Source organism: Macaca fascicularis, chromosome 15 (assembly GCF_037993035.2).
Source record: "Macaca fascicularis isolate 582-1 chromosome 15, T2T-MFA8v1.1".
Classification (NCBI taxonomy): Eukaryota; Metazoa; Chordata; class Mammalia; order Primates; family Cercopithecidae; genus Macaca; species Macaca fascicularis.
In genome coordinates this window covers 98433626-98453718 of record NC_088389.1, presented here as the reverse complement: position 1 = coordinate 98453718, position 20093 = coordinate 98433626, and the positions used below count along the sequence as shown (strand labels likewise).

Below are 20093 nucleotides of genomic sequence, written 5' to 3'. Positions count from 1 at the left end.
GTTGTAGTAGAGATGGGGTTTTGCCATGTTGGCCAGGCTGGTCTCGAACTCCTGGCCTCAGGAGATCCACCCACCTCGGCCTCCCAAAGTGCTGGGATTACAGGCATGAGCCACTGTGCCCGGTCGACGGTGTCTTGTTATTTTACCAGTGATATGCTTATAGTTCCTAATTTTAGGTTTCCTACTTATTTTGGTTTTATTGTTCAGTTTGGAGAAGGGTGGGAGGCACCAATTTGGATCTGAGAAAAAGATCTGCCAGATGAAAGAGTTTCAATAGCGGGAGAGGACCTTGGGCCAAAGTTTATTAAGCTTGACTAGGAAGATTCTGGGCACATCTCCATCCAAATACCTTGACACATACTTCATTCACCCCCAGCACATGCAGCTTGTCCCTTCTTGTCTTCTGTTTGCCTTCAAGGTTTTACATGGTGGTATTTACAAGCCGTTATGGAGCGAGAGTGCAAACACACAAGGCTAGGAGGGGGCCAGTAAACAGGGTTTGGCTTAGGGTTTTGTGGTTATTAGCTTTGAAAAGTATGCTTAGTTGAATAATTCCAGAAACTGGGCTTCTTTCGTTTGCCCCTTCATTTCCCCACCGCCTCCCTCTCTGGTCTTCCCAGTCTCCCCCCCCCCTTTTTTTTTTTCCAAATCTGCGTTTGTCAGAAATTTATAGACGTTCACTCCTATTCTTAAAAGACAGTATTTACTCTATCCCTAAAGCCTGCCTTTTGATTCAGCCACCAATGACTGTGCACACAAAGGTTATTGCTCTCCAAGTTCAATGTTGTGGACCTGAACCAGTGCCTCTGTTTCCAAGAGAAAGTCAGGTGATTACCCCTTTATCAGGGAGCTTGGAGCCATCCTGTCCTGGTGTGCCACCAGCCAGAAACTAAGGATCAGCAGGGAGTGGACGGTTTAGAATCTCCTCTCTGCAGGTGAACACAGTGCTAGTCAGTGTAGCTGGAAAAGCCATGCGGGGGGCAGGCTTGTCAGAAGCAATCTGTTTAAAAAAGAAAAAAAAGAGAGAGAAAAAAGGTTCCTTTTCAGTTTACCCTGAGTTGCTTTCACGGTAGTTAGCTTTGAACTGTGGTGCAAACCCATTTAAACAATGAGGAAAATTTCACTAGCTAAGTGGCAAGAAATTCTCACCCTGTGTGATCAAAGCAATCAGCCATTTCCTTTTCCTTCCTTTTTATTTACTTATATTTCCAACCCCTATACTTCATGATTGTAGCCTGATAGTTTCCTTTTTTGCATAGCATTTTAAAAAATACCTTTTCTTTTCCCTGAGGATTTTAAAGCAAATAAAACAACATTGACAGAAAGGGTCTAAATATTTATATTTTATTTTTATTTTTTGACTCGTTCTGCCACCGAGGCTGGGGTGCAGTGGTGCAGTCTCGGCTCACCACAACCTCTGCCCCCCCAGGTTCGAGTGGTTCTGGTGCCTCAGCCTCCCAAGTAGATGGGATTACAGGCATACACCACCAAGCCTGGCTAATTTTTGTATTTTTTTAGTAGAGACGAGGTTTTGCTGTGTTGGCCACGCTGGTCTCAAACTCTGACCTCAGGTGATCCGCCCACGTCGGCTTCCCAAAGTGCTGGGATTACAGGTGTGAGCCACCGCGTCCGGCCTAAATATTTATTTTTAATAATTATTATCACAAAAATAAGAAAAGAGCTAAAATCCATGATTTCATCAGCCAGAGGCAACCACAGTGAACATTTTGGTACATTTACTTCTCATCGTTTAAATTAAATATGTACGTATACACATACATATTTTTAATAAAATTAGGTTGAGGATAGTACACAGTTTTGTTTTTCTTTTAACTAACATACTTTGAATATTTTACCTTATTAAAAACTTACATGATTTCAATGGCTGCATTAGAATTAGTGTATACGGATATTATTCTAGCATCCTGTTGCTAGGAGGTCATGTGGATTTCTGAATTGACACTTCAGTTCTCAATTTAGAAGTTGTTTCACCCCAGTTCTTCTGATTTCATGGGTCTAGAGTCAGAGTTTGAGCACCATGGAAATGGAATTTCTATATGTACTATTGTTTACTGTTTGCTAGTATTTTTCAGGTGGTATTTGGAAAAACCAAAGGGGAAACAAGTGTTTTTTTCATTTTTTTTCTTTTTTTGTTTTAAATTTTGTGATTGAAATATAAGTCTTATTATGGTAATCTCAGGTAACTTTTAAATAGAAATATCAATATAAAATGAATATACTGCCCAGTGCGGACCCCAGTGTTTCAAAACTATGTGCCATGCTCTATCATTTTGTTACCGGAAAGGGGTCCTCATCCAGACTGCAAGATCTTGGATCTCTCACAAGAAGGAATAAGAGGCGAATCCATAGAGTAAAGTGAAAGCAAGTTTATTAAGAAAGTAAAGGAATAAAGAATGGCTACTCCATAGGCAGAGCAGGAGCATGTGCTGCTCAACTGATTATACTTAAAGTTACTTCTTGATTATATGCTAAACAAGAGGTGGATTATTCGTGAGTTTTGCAGGAAAGGGTGGGCAGTTCCTGGAACTGAGGGGTCCTCCGCTTTTTAGACCATATAGGATAACTTCCTGACATTGCCATGGCATTTGCAAACTGTCCTGGTACTGGTGGGAGTGTTATTTAGCATGGTAATGCATTCTAATTAGTGTATAATGAGCAGTGAGAATAACCAGCGATCACTTTCATCACCATCTTGGCTTTGGTGGGTTTTGGCCGGCTTCTGTACCACAACCTGTTTATCAGCAAGGTCTTTGTGACCTGTATTTTGTGCTGACCTATCTCATCCTGTGACTAAGAATGCCTAACCTCCTGGGAATGTAGACTTAAAATAAAGGTCTCAGCCTTATTTTATCTAGCCCCTATTCAAGATGGAGTTACTCTGGTTCGAATGCCTCTAACAATTTGAAGTTTATCCAACAGCACAGTGGGAGATAATGATTTTTGTTTGTTTGTTTTAAGAGGAGGAGGACTGACTGGATCAGATTTGTGCTTTAGAAAGCTGGTTGCATGTAAGAAAGAGGCGTTGGTAGAAAGACTTCAGATATCTCAAAAGAATTTCCATAAAGTTAATCTTTTTAAAAATGTAAACATTTGGTGCAATAATTGCTTTGAAATGCAGTTGAATAAATGAACCTTTTGAACCAGAATTTGGAAAGGAAGATATGGTTAAAAAACAAAAATATTTTGTAGAACGCTACACATTAGGAGGTCATTTGTATTTGGTGACCGCTTTCCTAAAATAGTCACACTTCTAGAGAACCAATTTTGTTTCCCATAGAGTATTATGTGTAGAGACCTCCTCTCAGTATACAGCCACTGGTACATCCATGGGTGTTATCTCCATACTGCCAGGTCCAGTGCAGTCACCTCCTGGATCTACAGTCTTTCTTCCCCCATTCTGATTTGCTTTCTCTGTTAGCAGTCATCTTTGTAAATAGAAGTCTAAGATTTAGTGTTGTACATATTTTTAAATGATCCATTTTGATGGGGCTCTCTTTATTGTTTCAGGTTGAATGCCTTTGAGAACTTGATGCATAAAATTTGCATGACTCCTCACTCCTTTCTGGATCTATCACTGAGCTCAAGCCAGCATGGCTCATACCACAAAGGTTAACGGCAGTGCCTCAGGTAACCCTGTGCTCTGGAGTGTGTGTTTAAACGTATGTCTTTTCTCAAACTAATTTTTTATTCTCTTTAATAATGAACGGATAATAGCAAGTTGCCTAGATAACTAGGATTTCAAAGCAATTTTCTATCCATTGAAGTTTGGTTTTGTTTTGTTTTACTCTAGAAAATTTACTTTTATCTTGGAGTCTTGCACTGAAATCAGTTGAGTAAAGTATTACCTAAGTCAATTCTGTTGAAGTGTTAAAAGACAAATTTAAATCCTGAATGCTGATGCAAATGTAATGTATACTCCTCTTGCACTTCTTTCTGAGGGATTGAATGAGGAGAAAGGAAATTAGTTTGGATGCTTAAAACCAATTTCTAGTATCCACTTCCAAGCAGCTTTTGTTTGATGTTGCTAAACAAAGAGAAAGGGGGGAAGAGAAGTATATATTCTGTAAAGTGATTCTATTAGGAATATGCAACAAGCCGTATTATGAATCATAAAGACCTGTATTTGAATTCTTATTTTGGTTATATTAGAGATTTATATAGTTTCACTTTCTGTTCCAATATTGCTCCTGTGAGATTTGGGAGAAATCTACACGAAATGCAGAGAAGATCCTCCTAAGAGACACATCACCATGGGGACAACCTGCCCAAAATGGCATGCCGAGTGTTCATTTCTTTGTTGAGTTATCTACCAGATAGCTGAATGAGTGAGAACAGTAATCGTCTATGCAGAAATTTTTTCTGAGCATCTGAGTTCAGAGTCCTACCTCTGCTAGCTCTGAACACCTTCAGATGACAACATTATATACTGGAGCAAGTGTAGAACTGGAGCCAGGAAACCTGAATTTGAGTCCTAGTTCCAGCACTAACCATGAAATATTGGGCAGGGCTATTTCTCCACATGTAAACCATCGGTAAGTATGTCCACCTGCCAGTTTAGGACCAGTGAGCGCACCAGAAACATACTTACAGGAGCTATGTAAGCCGTAAAGCACTTTTGAAGACAACAGCAGGAAATGACCTCTAAAGTGGGCATTCCCAGCCCATGAATGTGACTTTTTATTCTAGCAGTCTCAGCTGCAAGTATCTCCTCTGGGTAGAACACTGTAACCCAAACCCAGATAAAGTCAGTTGTTTGTTCTGGGATGACTGATCTTTCCCTGTGCGTTCCATTTTTGACCTTTTCACTGCCCAGCTTCTTGAGACTTTTGTAGATTCTGCTGTGGGACTACTATCAATAATAAAGACATGAATGGTAACATCTAACATTCATTGAACACTTAATATGCACCATAGTGCCTAAAATGCTTTGCCTGCATTTTCATACTTAATCCTCACAATAATCTAATGAGATTAAGCTATTATTTTACTGTCATCATCATCCCTATGTAATGTCACAGAGAAGTTCAGGGACTTACTTAAATGAAGTAAGATAAATCAGAATTATGGGCGGTGGCTCACACCTGTAATCCCAGCACTTGGGGAGGCCAAGGGGGATGGGTCACCCAAAGTCAGTAGTTCAAGACCAGCCTGGCCAACATGACGAAACCCCATCTCTACAAAAATACAAAAATTAGCCAGGCATGGTGGCGCATGCCTGTAATCTCAGCTACTTAGGAGGCTAAGACAGGAATGGCTGGAACCTGGTAGGCAGAGGTTGCAGTGGGCCCAGATTGCACCACTGCCCTCCAGCCTAGGTGACGGAGTGAGACTCCATATCAAAATAAATAAATAAATAAATAAATCAGAATGATGATGGCTTTCTCTAGTAAAATATTTGATGAGAGAGGAAATTGAAACATGAAATTTCAAGTGTAGTAGGTGGGTTTCAATTCCCTCTGATGCTGTGGTTTCCTCCCTTGCCCTCCATTTGCTTCCATTCACACGCTCAGGAGAAGAGGTGTTTATGGTTGTTGGTGCCTCAAGACCTCAACTTTCTTCTGGTGCCTTGGGCAAAATCCTTTCTTCATAGGTTTAAATACATACCCCACTAATTCCTTTCCAACTTGGTTTGTTCTGTACTTACCTTTTTTCTTTGTTCCTAAGATCTAATAAGCAAGCTATAACTTTTCCTTCCCACCTGGTATTCTGCCTAACAGGTCTAGGCATTGAGGTGGAAAGCAAAAGAAAGCTCTCTGATTTGCAGCTTTCAGGGTGTCAAAGTATGAATTGTTACTGCAGACAGGTATCTGGACTGTGCAGGGGGAGATTTTTTACTTACCATGACCCCTGTACATCTGTAAGCAAATCTAATTAGAGACTCAACCATAAACAGTAATATATACACAAACATACATATATGTGTATGTGTCTGTATATGTATATATGCACACAGTAATACACATCCATACATATATGTATATACAAACACAAATGTGTGTACACCATATATATGACACTCATAGAAAAAAAAATTTTCTCTTTTTTTTTGAGATAGAGTCTCGCTCTGTCACCCAGGTTGGAGTGCAGTGGCGCGATATCGGCTCACTGCAACCTCTGCCTCCTGGGTTCAAGCGATTCTTGTGCCTCAGCTTCCCAAGTAGCTGGGATTATAGGCCCATGCCATCACGCCTGGCCAATTTTTGTATTTTTAGTAGAGATGAGGTTTCACCATGTTTACCAGGCTGGTGTTGAACTCGTGACCTCAGGTGATCTGCCCACCTCGGCCTCCCAAAGTGCTGGGATTACAGGCATGAGCCACCGCACCCAGCTGAAAATTTAAAAGTGTCGTATTGCCTGAAAACAAAACAAAACAAAAGCAAGAATTACTGATAATAATACCACCTACAAATAAATGTCTTCCTATTTTTTACATAGTCTTCAAATGTTATATATTTCACATGGTTGAGAATATGTTTATAAAAATCATTCCTTTACCTTTTCCCACTTTGTTTACAAAAGAAACACCTCTCCGATGTTTAAAAAAATACTCAATGTAAGAGATGCGGGTTATAAATACACTTCTGTGCATATAAGTAACATTTAGAGAGCCTAGATGAAGGTGAGATAAAAAGGGCTTCATGGCAGCTAGTGAGGGCCAATTACTGGTCTCCTGTGAGAAAAGGATAAGCTATTTGGGTTTAGTAGGAGTTTTAGATGTGGAGTAAATTATATGTTTTTTCAATTTCCGAAAATTGCTGCTCGGGCTCCATAGAGCATGAGGGGAAATTTCATGTGACGATGGAGTCAGGGCAGTGGCAAAGGAAGCACTTTCCATAGTCTTAATAAAATAAGACTATGGAAATAAAACAAGCCAAAGAGGAGCCTCTGGGAAAGGCCAAACCATGCCCTTAGCACAAAATACATCTGACGACTGATCATCTCAAGTTGACATCCCCATGTAACATTTAAATGGGGTGTAAGGGGTGATTCACAACCTTTTATACTCTGACTTCCCATTGGAGTCCTTCAGTGAGGTGGGGTAAAAGAAACTGCTTTTAAAACGAGCTATTCATTAATGCTGTAATTTGTAAAACGTATTATGCCACACTTCAGACATACATAATGTGTGAAAGTTATATAACAAGCACCTTTGTACACACTACTTAGCTTAAGAAATAAACCTTATTAGTATAGGCCAGATACACATGAGCACCTACTATGTGCTGTTTTAGGTACTGGGGATACAGCAGTGAACAAAAGTGGCAAACATTTCTGCCCTCAAGGATTGTACATTCTAGGGAAAGTTGAAGTCTGTGTACACAGTTGCCAGAAAAAAAAAATACTAAAAACGTGTTCATTGTTTATCTAAAATTCAGTTTAATGGTGTTCTACTTTTGTGTGCAGCCCTACCTATGTACCCCTTCTGGATTGCACCCCCTCCTGCCCTTCCTTACCACCAGCCCATCAATATCAGTCATTCCTCATAGTGTTCTCTCTTTTTCACCAGATCCTCCATCCTACTTCTCTTGATCAGTACAGTATTGTTTTCTTTAATTTAAAACATTTTAGGCCAGATGGCATGGCTCATACCTGTAATCCCAACATTTTGGAAGGCCGAGGAGGGAGGATTGCTTGGGTCCAGGAGTTCGAGACCGGTGTGGGCAACATAGCAAGAGTCTATCTCTACCAAAAAAGAAAAAAAATTTTTTTAAATTAGCCAGGCATAGTGGCATGCACCTGTAGTCCCAGCTACTCAGGAGGCTGAGGTGGGAGGATTGCTTGAGCCCAGGAGTTTGAGGCTGCAGTGAGTTATGATGGTACCACTGCACTCCAGCCTGGGTGAGAGAGCCAGACCCTACCTCTAAAGCAAAAAACAAAAAACATGTTATTATGGTACTGCTAACAGTACTCTAATGTCTTTTGTTAAGGAGATAAGAGCATCATAAATTGCTCTTGACTGTTCTCTCATAGCCAGCTAGGAAGTAAATGGTGATCGTTGGTTAGGAAAATAGCCGTATCTCTTTGGGGTGTGGGCATGAGGCAGTCTGCTTTTTCCCCAAGTTTTTGAATCATGTTGTAAATTGGATGCACTGATTGATACCTCTCTAAACACTAATTAATGTCGTGAAACTTTAATTAGAGCTTAGATGTGCTTTAAAAGCCAAATAACAAGTGGCTTAGTTGTGAAAGAAAGATAATAATAGCTATCCTACCTTCTTCACAAGGTGGTTGTGAGGGGAAAAAATAAAACAATAGTTGTAAAAACACTTTTTAAAACATAAAGTGCTGGTCAGATATCAGGGGATAGCACCATTCCCCTTGTTCTCTTGTCCCTGTCACGAGCTGCTGATCAGGAAACACCCCAGGTACCCTCCTGTCAGGCCCTGCTGGACGCCATGATATCGGGGCCAGAGTTGTATTAACATCCTCATTAAACCCAGTTAAATGACATAATGGATGAGCACTGGGAGGTGACTTTTTATGCCTGCTCTCATCGCCTTTATTTTTGCTAATAGTTGCCTTCCCCAATTTATTATAGCTTTTGCCTTATGCTATTCCTTTTTTTACAGCCTGGATATATATTGTTTCAGACAAATACATATTTATTTATTAAAGATGCTTATTGAATTGCATTAAAATGTTATTTAGGCCGGGCACAGTGGCTCATGCCTGTAATCCCAGCACTTTGGGAGGCCGAAGCAGGTAGATCACCTGAGGTCAGGAGCTCGAGACCAGCCTGGCCAACATGGTGAAAATCCGTCTCTACTAAAAATATAAAAACTAGCCGGGCGTGGTAGTGGGCGCCTGTAATTCCAGCTACTCGGAAAGCTGAGGCAGGAGAATTGCTTGAACCCAGAAGACGGAGGTTGCAGTGACCTGACATGGTACCACTGCACTCCAGCCTGTGTGACAGAGTGAGACTCCATCTCAAAAAAAAAAAAATTATTTAAATTAATGATAACATAAAATTTGATAGGAAACCAGAAGAGAAGAATTACTCAAAATTCCACACTACATCTTATTTTTAGTATTCCTTTTTCAACCTTTTCAGGCTAACAAACTTAAATGCAGTTTCAATAAGCTTTTATAGATTTGGGTATCAACTCTTGACTTTAACATTCTTTGCATTTTTCCAAGTTTTCATAGAAAACAATTTTCAAATTATTATTTTCGATGACTGTATAATATTCCTTATGGTGTTTCTAGCAGTTGAATTATTCTTTTTTTGTTTGGATGTTTGGACTGCTTCCAGATTTTCCCTATGGTAACTGATGTTGCAGAGAACATCTTGCCTGGTCTTTTTTCTCCTTCTTTTTTATTATTTCCCAACAATTTCAAAGAAGCAGGATGACTGAGTTAAAGGGCACAGTGTTTTCATGGCTTTAGTAACTGTTGTGGGGCTTGAATCTTGTTATCTTGGTCAGTTATTTGGCTCCAGCTTTTGTCTCTGTGCTGATCTCAAATGAGTACAAAGGCCACTGATAAGACCGGGTCAATCAGACAGAGCCAGACTCATGGCAGGGTAGGCAGAATGCTGCAGTGTGGTGCACCCCACTCTCACTTGTGTAAATATTTTTCTGGGCAGGAGCGTTTCTCAAACAGAACTCTGAGCCCACTGCGGTGAACCTGACAGCAGGAATTATGTGCTGTTTGTCGAGTATAAGACTAGTTTGCACTGACTGGTCTGGCTGAAACCAACCTGGTGTTTTCTGAGACCATCTGTAAGGAAAGACACAGCACAGCAGAGGCGGTGTACCCATAGTGGTGAGTCTTAAACCTGTCATCTGTGTTAGCATTACCCCGAAGGCAGAGGGTTCGCTGATTAGAAACTGTGGCTGCTTTAATTCATGGGTACCCTCCGTGACTTTTCAGGGTCTCCTAGTTGAATGAATTTGCAGAAGGATTAAAACGTATGTTCTTATTTGTGCTTTGTATTCTCCCATAAGTAGTGTGTTGGATACTATTAGAGTAGCTGAGAGGGTAAAACATAAACACATAGGTAGGAACCTACCATAAGCTTGTAGGTAAGAACTAAAAGGGCGTCTTTTCATTTCAGTTGTCCAGGCTTCCTTCCATACTCTCAGATGACAAAACACAACTTGCTGAGCTCACACAGCTAATGACTAAGCCAGAAATTAGACATGTAGAACGTTTTTCCTTTGTCCAAGGTTCTTTATTATGTTGACATTTAAAATCAGAAGTGTGATATCGGTGAAGTTCTGATTAAACAGATGAAGGGAAAAGTATATATTTCAGAAAACTGCATAAAACCCTAAAGTATAGTGGTTGAAAATAAAACGTCCTCCCTGACAGGGATTACGTTGGTAAGTTATTTTTTTTCTTAGTGTGGATTATTTCAAATTAATAAACATATTCTAATTCCTTTATTTATTGCATTATACAGCTTCATCCTAGTATTAGTATGTTTAATAATTGCATTTAATTAGATTATGCATTTCAACTTTCAGTGAAACTAGTTATTAGTCTTTTGAAGGCTAATTTCACACTGAAGTTTATAGATGAAATAATTTTCTTATAGTGGTGGTGTTTGAGAAGATAATGTAACTACTTCTTAGATTTCAATTTCATAACTCTTAAAATGCTGGGAGCACCTACAAATAGGGGACACCCTGGGTTTCGAAGTCTTGCTTGTCGGTTAATCAGAACCCCAGAATTCACCCACTCCCCGGAGAGGTTTGGAAAAGCCCCTCGCTCATCAGAGCTTGCTTGTTTTATAAACTCGTAAGGCTTTGTTTTAACCTGTAGCCAGCTTCACCTTATAAGCTTTCTTGCTCCAAGCCTTGAGCCAATCATAATGGCTTAAGCATCAGATTTCAGACAGGCGATTAGCTCTCAAGCTAAGCCAAGGAAGGATGATTTATCTTCCAGTGAGTACCAGCCTATTTGAGTGTAGGAAGGAGAAAATCTGTGCTCCTGCTCCTGGGTACTGAGCAAAGAAACCCTTTGGTTGGGGATTTTTGTCCAGTACCAACTTTATAGGTGCCAACAAGGAAAAAAAAAAAAACCACACACACAAAATAAATACCCAACAGGGAGATTCGCTGTGTTAAGGACTCGAGCTGTTGCTATTATTCTAAGAGACTGGGTAGCCAGTCAAAGGATTAAAACGGCCCTTCCTACAAGGATTTGAAAACTCTGTGCTCTGCTCTTCCTCAGCAGACTTCCCATTGTGAGTATTGGCATTTATTTCTGATTATGCACTTCCCCTCTTTCTTGAATGACTTGGGTGGGCTCGCTGAACCCATCAAAGGTATAGCTGGTTCGCTTCCTTTTCCAGGGTTTGCCTTCTTCCTGTGGCTGGGATAATTTCAGTTCATCTCTTTTGTGCAGTTTCTGAGAAAGGTTTGTATGGGCTTGGAGGAAAACGATTGTGACTAAAGCTCACAGCCACTGCTTTGGCTCCTTTTCTATAAAAGGTGGTTTGATTTGATCTGGCATGAAAAATATTATCATAATTCTCAAAGTCACAGAAACGATAAGTTCTTGCTCCTTCCTGGCAAAAAAAAATTTAATTGCATTGGGTAGACTTCTCTAATAAAACCTTTTAGAAGACCCATCTAGGAAATCAGATTTTATAAGATTCATTCAAACAGTTGTAGAAATTCTAAGTTCAAAAAACCAAAAGCAGACTATTTTCTTTTTCCTTCCTTGGCTTCTCTGTTGGATATTTCTGGAGTGAGCCTTAACTGAGTTACTCACTTCCACATGCTTTAGGAAAAGTATGCTCATGTTTTACAGGCTAAGCCTGGTTCTGCTTTTGGGCTGCTGTTCATTATGAATCCTGAAAACACAAGTTTTTGAAATGCAGCCCGTTTGTACGTATAGCATTAGTCATCTCAGCTGGTAGGTCTATATGATGAGTTATCTCACCACTTAAAAATAAGTATGCTGCTATTTTGAGATTTAAAAATATATATAGTGACCAGATTTCTTGTCCTAGTTAAAGCAAGCCATGGCTGAAACTCAGATTAAATAATATTCTATAAAAATGAGAAGGCCATTCTAATCAACAGATAGAAAAACAGAACTACAGACATAAGGGAGAGCTGTGTTAAGGGACAAATTGTTGGATTTGTGGGATTTGTTCTTATCCTGAAAGTTAAATCTTTGTACTCTTACCTTGTTTATGGCCAGATTTGCCTGATCCCTGCTTTCCCTCCCAACTGGATTAGAGGTTGTGGAATTGGAATTTCACCATACAAACCTTTACTTAAAGGAGGTAGTACTAGAGTAACCATTTATGGAAACAATTTGCTACTAACAGTTACTAGTACCGAGTTTATTTTATTTCCTTTTTCATGATTTTATTCCATTGGAAAAGTTTTCCCTTAGGGATCTTTTATACTTTGGACATGATCTCTGTTAGGTAGAATCAAAAGATAGCTGTGTGGCTTTCTGAATTTAGTCTCACAATATTTGGTTTAGTTGATAAATCCCATCCATCCGCTTTGCAAATAATTTTGTGAAAACTTTGATTCAGCTTGTCCTGCCCAGTTTTCCCATCCCTGCCCAATTTACTGAGTGCCTTTTCCATTTGCATCAACTGTCCATTAGGCCAAGGCGATTGAAGTATTTCTGTACAGCAGGTACATTTAAGACTCTCCAGGAAGAAAGGGGGAAGAATATTCCCAACTAAAAACATAAAAGAGAGAGATGGGGTATTTCCAGTAACTTATATGCCCAGTGCTTAATATCTTAAAAACCCTACTCGCGTGCATCAGCTCTTACTTTTTCCTAACTAAAACCAGAAAAAAAGTTCTCTCTTCCTCTTTTCTCAGTATCCCCCTCACGTAAGTCCGCATACCCAACACAGTGCAGCTGATTTATTTATTTTTCCCTCAGCGTTTTTAGGTGGATTGAGTGGGATGCTTTATTCAACTCAGGGACGCACTGTGAATATGTTTTTTGGGGCAACCCGTTTGGCATGTTCCCCTCAGCTATGCGACAAAGACTGGTTTGTCTTCTTGTGACCTGGCAGAGGAGGCAGAAGTACTTGCTGAGCTTATGCAGCACGTAACCCAACCGGTGTCCCACCTCTTCAAGTGGTGAATCAGCCTGATGATACACTGATTTTTAGAACACACTAGGGTGGAGACCTGGAAGTCTGTACACTGGTCGGGAGGGAGGGATGATTTGCATGTCAAACTATTTCAACAATGAAGCTTACAGGAAAAAAAAATTAATTGCAAAACACTGATGCCCTTTGCCACCGGATTTTTCCATTAACACCACACTTTACACGCTTCCAAATCTGCCCCAGGGACAGCCGTTTGGCAGTGTGAGGGGAAATAGCGGCATCGCATCATAAGAGCAATGATTCTTACCTATGACCCTATCCGGTAAGGGATCCCAGTGGGCCCGAGCATCACACACGTGCTGGAGCTGCGTGTTCTCTGAGGAACATGCTAGATGTTACTTGGGTGCTAGAAAACAGCAGCTGGAATTCACAACACCTCAGAACACTGATTGTAAATGAAGAAACCTGAGACAGAACATCTTCCAGAAAGGTAAAGGGAGCTTAGGGCTGGGGGCTTTTCCTCTGGCGTATTATCCTTTGGCATATTGTCCCTGGACGCTTTGATGATGAGACTTTGCAAATACTGCTGAATTTAAATTGGGGTGGTGTTTGGGGACTACTGGAAGGAATGCTATGTAACTCCATAGAAATACTTCAGTTCAGTGAGTTCATTCATTCAGTCACTCACTTTTCAATGACCATACAGGTTTATTTGGCAGAAGGGTGGCCATTTTCCTTCTTTGTGTAATGGACCAGCCCCGAGGCTGTGAGCATTGGTCCTTCTTTGCCTTTTTCTCCCAGCTTTGTGGTTTTGTATACATAAGGATGGCTGGCAAGATTAAGGATCATTGAGCTTTGTATTCTTCTGTTACTTTTCTGTCTCCCCAAACATTCTCACTTTCACAAACTTTAATCTCTAACTATTATTTCCTTCTCTTAACTCTGAACTTTTGTTTTGGGCCTTATTTTGGCTGAAATCATGGTCTGTTTCTGTTTCTTCCGTTCTTGTGTGTATAAAAATCACAGTAGGCCTTTCCAGAGGTCCGTGACAACAGGTACTCAGAGACCAGCTGTATGAGTTGTGTAAGAAATAGGGGCATCGGCCGGGCGCGGTGGCTCAAGCCTGTAATCCCAGCACTTTGGGAGGCCGAGACGGGCGGATCACAAGGTCAGGAGATCGAGACCATCCTGGCTAACACGGCGAAACCCCGTCTCTACTAAAAACACAAAAAATTAGCCGGGCGAGGTGGCGGCGCCTGTGGTCCCAGCTACTCGGGAGGCTGAGGCAGGAGAATGGTGGGAACCCGGGAGGCGGAGCTTGCAGTGAGCTGAGATCTGGCCACTGCACTCCAGCCTGGGCGACAGAGCGAGACTCCGTCTCAAAAAAAAAAAAAAAAAAGAAATAGGGGCATCTGCTCCCTCCCAGTGCTGTTTCCCAGTCCTACCCTGTCCTGTTTCCCAGTTAGTGGCTTTGTTCTCTTAACATGAACATCTTTCCCATATCTATTAATATAAGCCCTTGTTATCCTTCAAGTCCTGCAACCTCTCTTACCTCTCCCAACAAGCATTCTCAGATACTCCCAGTGGGAGTTCCTCTCTTCCTCTTCTTTATTCCTAATCTGTTATTATTCTATTATTATTTCTATTACATAGTTGCCATCAGTTGCTTTTAATTAAGAGTTACGGTTGTGTGCCTCACTCATCTTATAAACTTGAGTGTTTTAAGAGGCAAGAATCATGTCATCTTCTTTGTATGCCCAACAATGCCTTGCTTAGTAGTCCTTGTAGAGTCAGCAGACTCAGTGTTCAACCAGCAAATATTTGCAGAGCACCTACTTTGTGCTGGCATGATGCTGGGCATAGATACAGGTCAAAAATCAGGCCCAGCACCTGCATAAGAATTTGTGGGCCTGAGCCCTGCCAGTTGCCAATCTGATGTGCTATACACTTTGCAATTTTCTTGCTACTTTTTCCCCTAAGTTCCCAGTTGGTCGCTCTGTGAATCCATGTGTGACGCTTCACCTGGGTATGTTTCCTGGGTGAACAGATGGCTTTCACCATGTCACACACACACTCTTGCGTTCTGCCTCCTCTTGTGAAAGTTGTAGTTATCTGCTTTCTCTCCATCACTTGCTCTAAGGCAGGCTTAAGCTGGTATTGCCGCTGGTGAGGTGGCTCAGGCCTGTAATCCCAGCACTTTGGGAGGCCAAGGCAGGCAGATCACTTGAAGTCAGGAGTTTATCATTCTGGCCAACAGGGTGAAATCCCATCTCTACTAAAAATACAAAAATTAGCTGGGTGTGGTGGCAGGCACCTGTAATCCCAGCTACTTGGGAAGCTGAGGCAGGAGAATAGCTTGAACCCGAGAGGCGGAGGTTGCAGTGAGCTGAGATCTGCACTCCAGCCTGGGCGACGGAGCAAGACTCTGTCTCAAAAAAAAACAAACAAAAAAAAAAGAGAGAGAGAGAAACATGGCATTGTCTGTTAAATGCCTTGGGTTCCAGAGAGAGGTGACCAGGTACATTGTGGCTGTCCAAGGGGGAGATTATTGTCAGGGGCCATTGGGAACATTCTTTCTAGCTGCCATGGCCTTTCTTTGCCTGTTGCGGCTTGTTAACAACACAGCCAGAGAGAGAGGAGGTAGGACTCCAGTTGGTTCCTTTTGTCTCAGGCTTATTCTCTGGTGCAGCTTGGTGGGCTGGTTGCAACTGGAGGTAAGAACCTGAGCTGGTAGCCCCTGGGACTATGGCTGGCTGGCCTGCTTTTCTTCTTTCCCACTGTTTTTTTGGGAATGTCTCTACAGACCTCACCTCTTTTAGGTGTGAGGAGATAAACAGTCCTTATTATCCCTTATTTACATCCTTTATAGAGTCTTTGTAGTAATCTAAGTTAAAGTCTTAATTCTCTTGTATAGTTCTGTGTCCCCCAATTCATTTGATTTTGGTTTTCTTAATGCTGATTTCAAATCTTGGATGAAAATATATTCTCGGCCGGGCGCGGTGGCTCAAGCCTGTAATCCCAGCACTTTGGGAGGCCGAGACGGGCGGATCACGAGGTCAGGAGATCGAGACCATCCTGGCTAACACAGTGAAACCCCGTCTCTACTAAAAATACAAAAACTTAGCCGGGCGAGGTGGCAGGCGCCTGTAGTCCCAGCTACTCGGGAGGCTGAGGCAGGAGAATGGCGTGAACCCGGGAGGCGGAGCTTGCAGTGAGCTGAGATCCGGCCACTGCACTCCAGCCTGGGCGACAGAGCGAGACTCCGTCTCAAAAAAAAAAAAAAAAAAAAAAGAAAATATATTATGAGACCGTCTCTTACTTAGATGTGATAAAGGTAATAACCATGGGGCAATCCAAACTATAAAGAAGGTCTAAGGTGTAGAAAGTTCATGCGACACTAGTTTTAAGCCTTCACATATATTTGGGGAAATGCATTTGTTGAATAAAGGATAAGAAGACACAAGACTTTTTATTTTTCTTGTCTTTTAAGATAGGACCATCAGATAGCATCCTCTTCCTAGTCACTCTCCTGTCAAGAATCAGACCCCTCTGCCAGGGAACACCCTCCTCATGTGGAAGACAGGGTGGCCTCTCCTTGGAAAATCTGCCCTCACATTAAATCTTCTGAGCAGATCCTGCTAATCCAGGCATGTAAAGGAGGAGTCCTTTTCCAAGACCCAACATGATGCACACCTCACAGGAGGAGGAATGGAAAAGCAGGCGCCTTTGCTGGACTTCCCTTTTAATCCCCTAAATCCTGTCACACCCTAAGACTATGAAAAAGGTGGGTGGAGAAGAGCCTTGGTGCTGTGGAAAGGGCCATACCCACTTTCTCCCTCATTATAGCTCAGACAGTGTAGGTCTCACACCCATCCCAAGCATCTAAGGGAAGGGGTGGGTTAAAGTAGCACAATACAATATTTGAACTCTTTAGGGGTTTGGGGAAGTCCAGTATAACAGAAATAACCCAGGCCCTTGGCGTGGGATAGCAGCGCATCCTCCTTTCATCTGTCTGTAAGGCAGATACTCATAGGTAGAGTTTTTACAAGGTAAGCTTACCTGAGACAGAAAGGGTGGGAGGAATGTGAGATTGTTTTGACTGTTGTCCTTGGGTTTTGGTTGTTGTTGTTGTTGTTTACATGAGCTACAAGAGGCTGTGCATGGTGGCTCATGCCTGTAATCCCAGCACTTTGGGAGGCCAAGGTGGGTAGATCACCTGAGGTCAGGGGTTTGAGACCAGGCTGCCAACATGGTGAAACCCCATCTCTTCTAAAGATACAAAAAAAAAAAAATTAGCTGTGTGTGGTGGTGGGCACCTGTAATCCCAGCTGTTTGAGAGACTGAGGCAGGAGAATTGGTTGAACCCGGGAGGCAGAGGTTGCAGTGAGCCAAGATCCCGCCATTGCACTCTAGCCTGGGTGACAGAGCGCGACTGTCTCCAAAAAAAAAAAAAACAAAAAAAAGAACTGTAAGAGAGAATGTCCCTAGTTTGTGGCTTTTCAGTACCAAAGTAGTATGAATTCAACAGTAGAGTAGGCAGTAGCAGTAGAATAGTAGCATGCTTACGCATGACATACACTTCACCTGTGAAAGACCGAAATAATCATACCTTGCTGTAGGCTTGTGAGGATTAAATGAGTTCGTGTGTGTAAAAGGCACCTGGAGCAGTGGAGTCCAGAAGAATTGTGCACAGCGGGTGGTGGGGAAAGACAGGGACAGGGAACATTGGGGAAGAAAGGTAAATTCAGTGGATGTCAGGAAATAGGCATCTTGACCTGTCCACAGTATAATTCAGGCCACCACAAACTACTTAATTTAACTTTGTTCTTATCTCTAGACAAAGGGAGCAGGCCCTCTGGGGGGAAAAGTCTTGCAGCAGTAATCCTGTTAAACATAAGAACTGAAGGTTCAGGTCTCAAAGTTCTGAAGTCACTATCCCAGGGATAAAGACTGTACTGGTATACTCTCAGCTAGCTTGTATCACAGAAGGCTTTTGTCTCCATCAGGTTCCTTTGCTCACTGGGTGTCACCTTTTCTGGCTACTCTGCCTGTCAGAGGCCAAGCCTTGAGTACATCTTCATCTTCCCACATCTTATTTGGCTTCTTTCTTTGTACGTATATTGAGAGAGTGAAGGCAGATAGGTGTGTCTTTCTCTCTTCAGTGGGAATCTTTGTGACTGATGGTTTCCAGGCAGAAGGGGTTCATATTTTTAATTGTTTCCCTTCCCAGCCCTTGTCATCATCTGATAAAGGACTAGACATTTATTTGCATACAATGACTTTTTCTGCTGGACCTCACCTTCACAGAAGCACACAGGCAAACACCCACAGGGTCAGATACAAGCTACTTTAGCAAAATAATTGCTTCGACTGCTTTATATAATCTATACTCTTACCAGAACACAATATTTATGAATAAAAGTGTAGCAGAATTTTTTTTTTTGCAGGATCAAGAAACACTACATTCAGTACTTTACTCGTTTAACATTTAAGAACAAGTCTTTTGATATTTTTTAAATTACGTGTGTGTGTATTTTTTTTTTTAATAGAGACAAGGTCTCACTATTTTGCTTAGGCTGGTCTCAAACTCCTGAGCTCAAGTGATCCTCCTGCCTTGGCCTCCGAAAGTGCTAGGATTGCAGGCATGAGCCACTGCACCCAGCCCATATTAATTCTTGGTTTGGAATATAGTAATGTAACTAAGGAGTAATACCAGAACACTCTGTCACCCAGGCTGGAGTGCAGTAGCAGGATCATAGCTCACTGCAGTCTCAGCCTCCCAGGCTCAAGTAATCCTGCCAGTCTCAGCTCCCAAGAAACTGAGACTACGCGGGCAAGTCGCCATACCTGGCTAATTTTTTTTTTTTTTTTTTTGGTAGAGACAGGGTCTCACTGTGTCATCCAGGCTGGTCTCAAACTCCTGGGCTCAAGTAATCCTTCCTCAGCTTCCCAAAGAATTGGGATTACATACATGAGCCACCACACCCCCACACCCCCAGAAAAGGGTTCTTTTAAATGCCTTCTTCACCTGTGTCCAAGTACATTGAGTAAATGTGGCACTAATTGAACAAGATTTACTGAATTTTATCACATGGCAGGCAAGCAAAGCCAGTTCTAAACAATAAAACAGATTAACAAAGATGAGGGATGACTCTAAATAGCTTGTTTTGTAAAATTCAAAACACAGGACAGCTGTGTAGAGAGGGGCACCGTTTTATGAGAATCTACTAGACCTGCCTAGTTTGGCTCATCTTGGTGCCTGCACATGCCCTGCCTTATTCCATTTACTTTCCTTCTGTCTGTTCTCTTACTGGTGACCACAGTTACTGATGGGAGACCTTAAAGGTGATTATCTTTGAGACACACATTTTCCTGTGTGAAGATACAAAGATTAAACTCTATAAGACCATGGCACTTATTTGGGCTTGGTTTATACCAAATAAACCAACAGATTAAAAAATAACTAACAACAAAGCTTCAAGTGCCAGATATTTTGAAATAGCAGATCCAAATAATTTCATATTACTTTCCACAAGACCTCCATTAGTAAGAGATTTGGGTTACGTTATTTCTTCCTTTTTTTTTTGACTTAAAAATTAAACGTTATTGAGCTGTTTTACATACCATAGAATTCACCCATTTTAAGTGTATGGTTTGATAAGTTTTAGTAAATGTGGACAGTTGTATATCCATAATCCAGTTTTAGAACATACCTATAACTCTAAAAATTCTCTTGAGCTTTATTTTATCATTTACTTTTGACAAAAATGTTTTCTTCTGCTTTTGAAAAAAAAAAAAAATCTGGGCCGTGTGTGTTGGTTCATGCCTGTAATCCCAGCACTTTGGGAAACCAAAGCCAGAGGACTTCTTGAGCTCAGGCATTTGAGCCCAACCTGGGCAACATAGTAAGACCCCACCGCTACAAAAAATACAGAAATTAGCTGGGCATGGTGTCATATGCCTGGAGGCGGAGGTAGGAGGATCACATGAGCCCAGGAGGTTGAGGCTGCAGTGAGCTGTGATTGCACTGCTG

At 41.6% G+C, this 20093-nt stretch overlaps 1 protein-coding gene across 26 annotated transcripts in view; it reads left to right on the top strand.

The window, feature by feature from the left end:
• Positions 1 to 20093, top strand: part of KANK1 (KN motif and ankyrin repeat domains 1) — a 240862-nt gene that overhangs the window by 167981 nt on the left and 52788 nt on the right. For 18 of the 26 annotated variants that reach the window (XR_012424764.1, XM_045373169.2, XM_005581851.4 and 15 more), the window contains one exon: positions 3529 to 3648. Coding sequence is in view for 17 of the 26 variants with exons in the window: in XM_045373169.2 (XP_045229104.2) it covers positions 3612 to 3648 (37 nt within the window). In the remaining 9 variants the exon portion in view is untranslated. Of the gene's footprint in view, positions 1 to 3528; positions 3681 to 9712; positions 9787 to 11088; positions 11213 to 20093 lie in introns of those variants that run through there. The other 8 variants (XM_074017598.1, XM_065530647.1, XM_074017594.1 and 5 more) reach the window with 3 other exon arrangements.